Below are 10,318 nucleotides of genomic sequence, written 5' to 3'. Positions count from 1 at the left end.
AATTATTTTATGCTACTAGGCCCAATACATGGCCAATGAAATTCTAAACAACTTTATACAATTTATTTAGGCTAAAGCTTGGCCTAAAAAATAATGTTGACTAGTCAATCGAAACTCGGTCTTCTTGTGTTCTTTTGACTAAAACTCTAGTTTATTTTTTGATGAGTTGGAGGTCTTCTTGGATATGCTTTGTACAATCCTTGATCCTAGAGTTGTCCTCTTGATTGGGCCTAACAAAATAAACAAAAGTCACATTAAAACCGTATTTGCAAAGAAGTTCGTAAACAGACTCTAAGTTTTTATCCTCCTTATTATGTTGTTGTGTGTGGATAGAGGCTCTGCTATCACTTTCTAACACAGGTTAGACTATCTAGGCAAGGTTACACTGTCTAACCCAAGTTAGATTGTTTAAGCCAAGTTACATTGTCTACATCTATTATTATTTCAATTAATAAATATAATTATACTTTGTTGAATAAAAAAACTAAAATTTGTTAATTAGATTAACAATTAGAGTGCAACCTTGTGAGTATGACTTTTGTATGAACCATTAGAGGGTTTATGAAATTATATGGTCCATCATAATATATCACCCATTATAGGCTCTATGAAATACTCAACATTACACATTTTATTACACATCAATAATGACTTTGTAATATAGTTATAATTATAATTTTATTAATAAAAATAATCTTTTTCGAATTAATAAATATTAACCTCGCTTTCAAAAATATCCGTGTCATGCACATGTACAAAAACTAGTTTACTACAAACTAAAATGTAAATTTACCGCTTCAGTGTAACATTTTCTTTCCTCCCATTATTAATTTTTTTTAAAGTAATCATTTTACCTATTATTTTTTTTACACTCTAATATTTATCTCTTTTTTCATTTCTTTCTTAATCTTTTCAAAATTTTCTTTTTCTTAATTTTAATATTACAATTCTTCTTTAATTATATCAAATATAATCAAAATAATATTACTCCTTCAATTTACTTCTAATAGATTAACAATGAACTTATTTCATTTGTATTTATTTATCATCAACAAAATATTATATCACATTTTCTAAAATAAATAAAAAATTAAAACTTTTATGTCGGTCTAGCCCGTGCTAATCCTTCCAAACATTAAAAATATATAATTATTTGTGTCGGTCTAGATGACGGCAATGCGAAATCAAATTTAATAATATCACTATAATTTGTTGACTCAATCCACGCTTATCTTTTCAAATATTAAAATAATAATATTACACGCATCGATCAAGCCGATGAAATGTCTGTTTTTTTTTTCATTTTTGTATTTCAACTAGAGTCCCAATCGAGTCCATGCTATTCTTTGCAAATAATTCTAAACTTATTTTTTTATGCGCCAGTCAGGTCAACACAATGCATTCTTGTTTTATATTTGTATCTTTTTTAAGTAGCATTGGTTTAGAGTGGGCTTGGCCCATGTTTTTTCTTGTGCATTCGTCTAACGTCTGTTTGACCCACTCGATTTACGTCTCACGCTTGACTGATGCTTACGTCTGGAAGTTATTTCTCGCTTTTTTTTGTAGTGATTTGTATAAAAAAAATGAATTGAATAAAGTCATAGATTGATGATAAGCTAGAGTTTAAATAGTGTGATATTTTATTTACCTTCAGTCATTAATTTTGATTTTTTCATAACAAGTTCCAACTCTCCATGTTTTGATTTGTATGGGTTAGTTGGAGAGTTTGTTTTGTTTTTTATTTTCCATGAGTTTGGTCTAGTCCCCATGATTTTGTTCTTTTTCTTTTCTTTTTTTAGTAATATGCCTTATGTGATAACACATAATTGGTAACTTTAGAGTGTCAACCTACCTAAGAAGTTCATAGTTTTTTTATCGGCAAAGTTTAAGTTCATAGTGATACCTAACACTACAAGAAAAAACATTAAATAACAACAAAATTTAGAGACAAAAAATAATTAGTCACTATATTGACTAAATTTGATACTATTTTAGAGACTAAAAACTTATTGGTCTCTAAAGTGGTTTCTATTATTAATAAAAAATTATAAAATAGTTTCTAAATTGGTATCTAAATTAGCTACTAAAGTTTTAGCTACTAATATTTTAGATTCTAAATTAGTCTATAAAGTCTAATAAACACAAATTTAGAGTATAAAGTAGTTAGTAGCTAATGGTTAGATAATAATTTAGAAACTACTTTATAAATTTATATTACTAATAAAAACTACAGTAAATACCAATAATTTTTTGCTTATAAAATGGTTTATAATTTAGTTAATATAGTAACCAATTATTTTTGTCTCTAAATTGGTTTTTATTTAATAATTTTCTTATAATCTAACATGTATTTAAAAAAAATATATTAAAAAGATAATATGAAGTTGTAACGATATTTTATTTGCAATTAATACTAAATTGACAAAAGTATATATACAAATATTTAGTGGCAATGACTTTTGTGATAAACACATATTCCATAACAAAAGTCAATTTCTTTATAATTGTAAAAGTGTTTATTGTCTATAAGCTTACGAAACACAAATAAACCTGAAAAAAATGGTATAAATGGTAAACATGGAAAAATGATATTGAAATGCCATGTGCATTAAATTTTGTTTGTATAAGAAAACCAAAAAAAGTGGTGGGACAAGGGAAGTTTTTGATAATAGTATAATTGAACCATTCCAATTACAGCCAACTTAATAAGACCCAATCTGGAAAACTGGAATGAGTAATGTTTCAGTTTGGCAAGTTAAAATGACCACTAGTGGAAGAAGACAGCTTCCAGCTATTATATATCACATGGTTGGGGTAACCGAGTAATCAACTTTGTCTCATTCTTTTTTACTGTGAGTTTCAAATTTTAATATATCCCACTGGGTTACTTCCTTAACCAGACGGAAAGAAAGAGATATATATACAAAGTTGTGGAGACATATTTACGCAGCAAGAGAGAAGAAGATGGAGATCTCCATTAGGATCCTTCTTATAATGGCTTTTCTGTTGGCTTTCACGATGCTTATATCTAAGGGGGAAGCCCAATTATCACAGAATTTCTATAGTTCATCTTGCCCGAACGTCGAATCCATCGTCTCCCAAGCAGTTACTAACAAGTTTACTCAGACCCTCACAACTGGACAAGCAACCCTGCGTCTGTTTTTCCATGATTGCTTTGTTGAGGTGCCTTTTCAGTTCATATATTTCATTCCTTCTTCAATTGTGTTAATACAAGGAAAAAGAATATTATCTCCACTTCTCATAAAATGCTTTTCCTTGTTCCTTATATGGTTTGCTAGTTTTCCTCTTAAGACCATGCATTTCTTAGAGATGCGTGCGATTTCGTTCTGTAATTACTATCTCTTCTCAAATTCCATTCTTGAAAATGAACTTTCAAAATATGATGCTGACCTTTATTGCTGGGGGAGGCTTATTCTTCATTTTTGCCATTTCGCATTTAGAATATGAATGAATGACTTTTTTATTTCGTCTGTGTATAATAATGTTAATGTGATGGGAGACTTAGTCACCACACAAGTATATGCCTTTGGTACCCAGATTAATTTTTATAACAGTTTCTTTTATATATATTTTTTATTTTTTGTGCGCTGTTGGCCTGTGTTAAATTTTCACCATTATACAAGAACCCTAATAGTTGATGCGTTGTTAACTTTTGACAAACTACAACACGCGCAAATGGTAGAAAAATATGGATGAAGAATCTCATTATTGTATTTGTTTGAAGAGAAGCAATTATTGGATGTAAATTTGAGTATAGTAATGAGAAATGAAGTTTGATGGTGTAGGGTTGTGATGCCTCGGTGATAATTTCGTCCCCAAATGGGGACGCTGAGAAGGATTACACGGAAAATCTTTCGCTACCTGGAGATGGGTTTGACACTGTGATCAAGGCAAAACAAGCAGTGGAAGCTTCATGCCCTGGTGTGGTCTCATGCGCCGACATCTTGTCACTAGCCACCAGAGACGTCATAAGCTTGGTAAGCTATATTATTATTTTAACATCAAACCTATATAAAATCAATTCATTTCATTCATTTTAAGTTCAAATTATTCACACTCTTTTTTAATAATCTGTTACAAAACTTTGACTATATCAACATTCACTACATCCATTCTCCAATTCTGTAGCAATATACATCACTAAACATGCTAATATATATAGTTAAATAGAACTTTATTTTATTGGAGTTTTACTTTATCCTTTACGTAATGATAGCAACTTTGCCCAATAGTAGTTTTAAAAAATAGAAAATAAATAATTATTATCTTGATTTCGACCTACTCCACATTCTTGCTCATTGGAAAATTAATAGTATTTAGTCATTATCAAATTGGCTAAACCGCGTTAATTATATATATACTACACTATGTGTACATTTAGTTAAACTATATTCTGAAATTATATAGAATGTAAATTTAATCCATCCAACTATTGAATTTAATATTTTTATTAGTTAAATTATGTATATAAAATTTTGTATAATTTCAAATAGATATAAATTATGTATATAATAAATGTGAAAAAACTTTCAAGAGTGAATTTAAAAAAAAATATGATTAATAGAAAAAAATGAACAAATAGTAAAGATTACATCAATAAAATTGATTTCATTAAAGTGTGATCAAAGTTTTATATTATCAATAATTAGAAATCAAGATATATATAAATTTGAAAATAATTATTAGAAAAACAAATATATGATAAAAATATAATAATTTTAATCTATTTTCCAAATTTAAATCCATATAATAAATAGTATAGTTAAAAGATAAAGTGAGTTGGTAATTTAATCTGTTTATTTGTTACACATGTCAGCTTGGAGGTCCTTCATTCAAAGTAGAGCTTGGACGCAGAGACGGGTTGATTTCTAAGGCATCTCGTGTGGAAGGAAACCTCCCCAAAGCGAACTTCAACTTGGACCAACTCACATCGCTTTTCCAGAAGCACGGTCTCACCCAAACGGATATGATAGCCCTCTCCGGGGCCCACACCGTGGGGTTCTCGCACTGCGATCAGTTCGCCAATCGTTTATACTCCTTCTCATCTTCCAATCCAGTGGACCCCACTCTGGACCCCACCTACGCCCAGACTCTGATGGCGGGATGCCCCAGAAACCCCGACCCCACCGTAGCCATTGAGCTGGACCCGCAAACCCCTGCGGCCTTCGACAACATCTATTACCAAAACCTGGTGTCGGGAAAAGGGCTGCTAACCTCGGACCAGGTGCTGTTCTCGGACGCCGCGTCGCAGCCCACGGTTGTTCGGTTCGCGAACAACGCTGCGGACTTCAACGAAGCGTTTGTGGCGGCGATTAGGAAGCTGGGAAGGGTCGGGATCAAGACTGGGAACGAAGGGGAGATAAGAAGAGATTGCACCGCCTTCAATTCATGAACGGTGGATTCGTTGTTCAATAATATCACGTTTTTCTAAGGAAATTAAGGTAGTGTTGAATAAAGTGATTCTTGAACTGTGCAGTGGGAATGCATTCCAAATGTCTTGTCCTTCTAGTTAGGAAAATAAAGTGATTCTTGAATTGTGCACTACAAATGCATTCCAAATATTGTGTCCTTTTAACATGGATGAATTTTAATTAGAATATTGTAATAAATACATACAACATCTAAAAACAACGATTATGATTATTTATTTGATGCCATCATAAATGCGATAATATTATTTTTGAAATTAATTTTATTTATAAATACGGTTATTTGTAATAATTACATTCGCATAATTTAAGAATACAACTTTATTTAATTACCGTATTTTTAAATCAAAGCGTATGAGTTAAGAATGCGATTTTATCTAATAGTCGCATTTTTAAATCAAAACGCATAATTTAAGAATGTGACTATAACAAATAGTCGCATTCTTAAATTATTTTTACCCTAACTCTGAAGCGCGTCATTTACGCATTCATACTTGCTTTCTTCTTGGCGCTTCACGTTTTCTCTCCGTGTTCTGTTCTGGTGTTTCTTTCTTCTTCCGCGAGCTTCATTGTCTTCTCGTGCTATTGTAAGTTCATTTCAATTAGCTCTTTTTCTTCTTCACCAATGGTTTATAAATTTTTTCCGTTTCTATTATTTGTTTTCTTGCATTGCTCAAAGTACCATTGTTTCATTCCCTTTGTCGTTGCTTGTTTGGGTTTTTGCTTTGCTTCGTCGCTACTGTCGTCGCCATTGTTGTCGGTCCCATGCCACTCTTCACCACCACTGTTGCATTCATGCACAAGGTTGGTGGTGTTTTTTTTTAATGTTATGAATTGGTTTATTTTTTATTTATTATAATTTGTATGTGATGGGTTTCTTAGATCTTATACAACTTGGACATGACATGGTGAATTATTAAATTTACCACGTGTTTCCGTAACTGAAGAATATGTGGGGTCCACCATGAATGATGCAATGCATGATGATGTAGATGATGATCGATTAGAGGAGATGACTCGTGATGTGAGAGCTGAGTATTTTGTAGAAGCGCATGGATATGTAAGTATGTCAAGCGATGTAAAGACTTTGTTGTATCCTAGATCAACTAACTTCACACGGTTGATGAATTTGAAGGCAATAAATGGATGGACTGATAAAAGCTTCACGAAATTGCTTCATTTGTTGAAGGATATGCTTCCAGAGGGAAATACTCTACCTAATCGTAATCATGAGACCAAAAAGATTATTTGTCCAATGGGTATGAAGTATAAAAAGATACATGCATGTCCTAATGATTTTATATTATACATGAAAGATTTTAAATTGTTGAAAAGTTGTCTGAGGTGTGGGTTATCACGTTATAAGTTGAAACAAAAAGATGATGATACTATTGAAGAGATAGAAAAGCATGGACCCCCAATGAAGGTTATGTGGTATCTTCCCATCATTCCAAGGACGAAGCGTTTGTTTGCAAACCCAAATGATGCTAAGAATCTTAGATGGCATGCATATGAGAGGAAATGTGATGGCATGTACCGACATCCAACTGATTCTATTCAATGGAAGAAATTTGATGATGAGTTTCCAGAGTTTGGTAAAGAATCAAGAACTATCCGACTTGGTTTAGCTATAAACGAAATGAATCTGTTTGGTAATATGAGTACGAATCACAGTTCAGGGTCTGTTTTACTAGTTATTTACAACTTAACTCCTGGATTGTGCATGAAGTGAAAATACATGATGTTGTCTATGATGATATCCGGTCTGAAAAAGCCAGGAAACGACATAGATGTTTATCTAAGTCCCCTAATTCAAGATTTAAAGTTAATGTGGGATCAGGGTGTTGAAGTATTTGATGAATTTGCTAATGAAACTTTCAAGATGCATGTCATGTTATTTTGCACCGTCAATGACTTTCTAGCATATGGTAACTTATCAAGGTATAGTGTTAAGGGTCATAAAGCATGTCCAATATGCGAAGAAGACACCACTTCTCAACAATTGATAGGTAAGTACATTATAAACTTAACTCTATATGTTACTAATTAAGCATCTACTAACACGGTTTTTTATATTAATCAATTCATGGTGTGGATATAACATCCTAAAAGGTCGATCCAATTCAAATTTTCAAAATCTAAACTGGATAAAACTAAAGGTTTGTAATTTTTGTCTTTCTCTTTTCATTGTTTAGCAATATCAACTTTTTCTTTTTATTGAATTATAGTTTAATAAACAACCAGGAAGGTATGAGTGTGGCTATTACATTATGCAATGGATGGTTACCATTGTAAGACTAAGCCTTAAAAGTGATTCGCATGAGCTAACATGATGGTAAATTATTTTTATAATTCTTTAACATATATGTATCTTAAAACTAATTTATGAGAACCTTATTTTGTAATGCAGTTCTTCACGGATGAGTGACCAATGTCTTCGAAAGCCAATAGCATATGTGAGACATTCTTGGTCCACATATTTCCTAAATTTTTATAACTCTAGAATAGCTGATGAATAGTGTAAGGTAAAGATACATTATTAGTGTTTGTAATACATTTTTTATCAATATATATATATAATTTGATTCTCTGAATTTATGTATTTGTCTAACTAGGTTATAATTGAACATGTCAATTTAGATGGAAATTAACATTAAACAGATTGTACTAAAAAAAACAACCATATACAACAGTGACTATTTACCATAGTCTCATTCTTAAATCCAGCGCAAAGATTTATAAATGCGGCTATGGTAAATAACCGCATTCGTAAATGCGATTATGGTAAATAGACGCATTCATAAATGTATTACTTCTCCCGCTTAAAAATAATTAAGAAGCATATAAGAATGCGACTATTTACCAAAACAACATTTATAAATCGCATTTACGAATGCGGCTAAATAGCTGTCTTCTTGCCTGTTGGATTTAAGACTACGTGTACATCAAACGCGGCTATAAAGCCGCCGTTTTAAATTGAAAATAGTCGTTGTCTTTTAACCTTTCTGCATCAGTGTATCTTTATATGAGTTTATCTTCTTTCATTTTTCAACCTTGTATATTTTTCTTTATGCTCTATCAATCTCTTTTGTTTTATCTGGTTTGTTTTTAGTTTTTATTCATTATTAAAATTTAATTTTACTTTTTTAATATTTTAAATTTTCACTAAAATGATGTTAAATGTGAAAGAAACATTAATTAAGTTTCTCTATTTTGAATTAGATATTTTTTTGATATTCTCTCTTATTCTATCAAAATTGTCCCTAAATAGATTGATACATAACCCCTATTTTATTCTACTATCTTAGACATCGAGCCTTAAAAACATATAATGGAACTCGATCTATGACACCACACTTCTATATATACCATTGTTACGTAGAAAAATATCAAATTCATTCACTTAAATTCTATGAAGATATACTACTGAAATTTCATAATTTGTAGTTCAAGGGAAGAAGAATGGAGATCCTAAACTAAATCATTCAATCTCTTTTTTTTCATTGTCATTATTTTTTAATCTCATATTTATTTATGCGTTCATTATTATTCTAATTACATTTATTACTAATTTAGTCTTCATTCATTACATTTATTACTAATTACACATCTTTAGAGTCATGATTCATATTAAAATGGTTTAAATGATTCAACAATATTATCGAGATTCACTTATTAAATAGATTTAGTTGTCGTATCTTACCCGTTCCTTTAATAGATTTACCATATCCTCATACTCCTTAAAAAAAAGATAAAGAGAGGAAATTGTTTAATAATTTGCATTCTAATATTTCTTTTTTGCAGAGTCTCTGGAGCAAAGGTTCATGAAAAGAATATAGAGTTGGAGGTTGGTTGCAATGCTATCATTCAAAAAAACTTGCCCCTAAAATCTAAAGACCCAAGAAGTTTTACTATCACTAGTGTATGACAGTGCTTTAAAGACGATTAAAAAGGCCATATAAAGACGGTTCGAGAACCGCCATTATTTTAGGTGTCGTTATAAATAAGTTGTTTATAACAATGGTTCTTGAATCGTCGTTATAAAACCACATCAACGATACGTGTAAAAAACTGTCGTTATTCAGCCAAATTAACAATAACCATCGTTATAAAATCCCATCAACGATACGTGTAAAAAACTGTTGTTATTCAGCCAAATAAACAATGAAAAAATTGAAAAAAAATGTATTTTTAAAGATAGTTCTAGATGGAACCATCGTTATAAATGTATTTTTTTTAAATGTTTTACTATTATATATGTATTCTAATCCTGCATAAAATATCAAATTTATAGAACAATAATGCATGTAATATCATAATTTAAATATGAAAGTCTACATACAATAAATTAGTACATATAACATTATAAAAAAGTGCTATAAATATATGAAATTTTTTTATGTCATTCTAATAATTCATCTATCCTAAAGTGTAATACATGGTTACCTTAAGGTGCATCCAAGTGAGTTTTTTTGCATTTTCACTTTCTTCCGCTCCCACTCAACATGTTATATCCAAAATAAGTATTGAAATAATAAGATTTCAAGTTAAACCACATAACATTATGTAATGTATGGGTAATAATTTTTTGAATGTAATATAATAATAATGGTTTGATAAGTCTCTAATTTATACTACGAAACATCATGTAAAATTTCAGAATTTTCTAACAAGTGAAAGTATGGGAACTAAAACCTTAAAATACATGAGAAATAGTATGGGAACTAGTAAATGGTGGATTTTTGGAATTTTAGTCCACCACAATCCCCTTTGGCCACGTGATTTGTTACCTCGTTTCGAGCAACTTTCATTTTTTACACGTCTCTATCCGACTTCTCTATTAAAAGTTATAACCGTTTGAAGTTTTT

At 30.7% G+C, this 10,318-nt stretch overlaps 1 protein-coding gene across 1 annotated transcript; it reads left to right on the top strand.

The window, feature by feature from the left end:
- The first annotated feature begins 2,693 nt into the window (after nt 1-2,693).
- Nucleotides 2,694-5,649, top strand: LOC137813688 (peroxidase 55). The gene is made up of 3 exons (XM_068616065.1): nt 2,694-3,183; nt 3,807-3,998; nt 4,838-5,649. Exons 1-3 carry the CDS (start codon nt 2,965-2,967, stop codon nt 5,411-5,413), a joined length of 987 nt encoding a protein of 328 aa, XP_068472166.1. The 5' UTR covers nt 2,694-2,964; the 3' UTR covers nt 5,414-5,649.
- Nucleotides 5,650-10,318: the final 4,669 nt, after the last annotated feature.

The sequence above is a fragment of the Phaseolus vulgaris genome, chromosome 1, assembly GCF_000499845.2.
Source record: "Phaseolus vulgaris cultivar G19833 chromosome 1, P. vulgaris v2.0, whole genome shotgun sequence".
NCBI classification, from domain to species: domain Eukaryota; kingdom Viridiplantae; phylum Streptophyta; class Magnoliopsida; order Fabales; family Fabaceae; genus Phaseolus; species Phaseolus vulgaris.
This window is presented reverse-complemented; position numbering and strand designations above follow the sequence as displayed.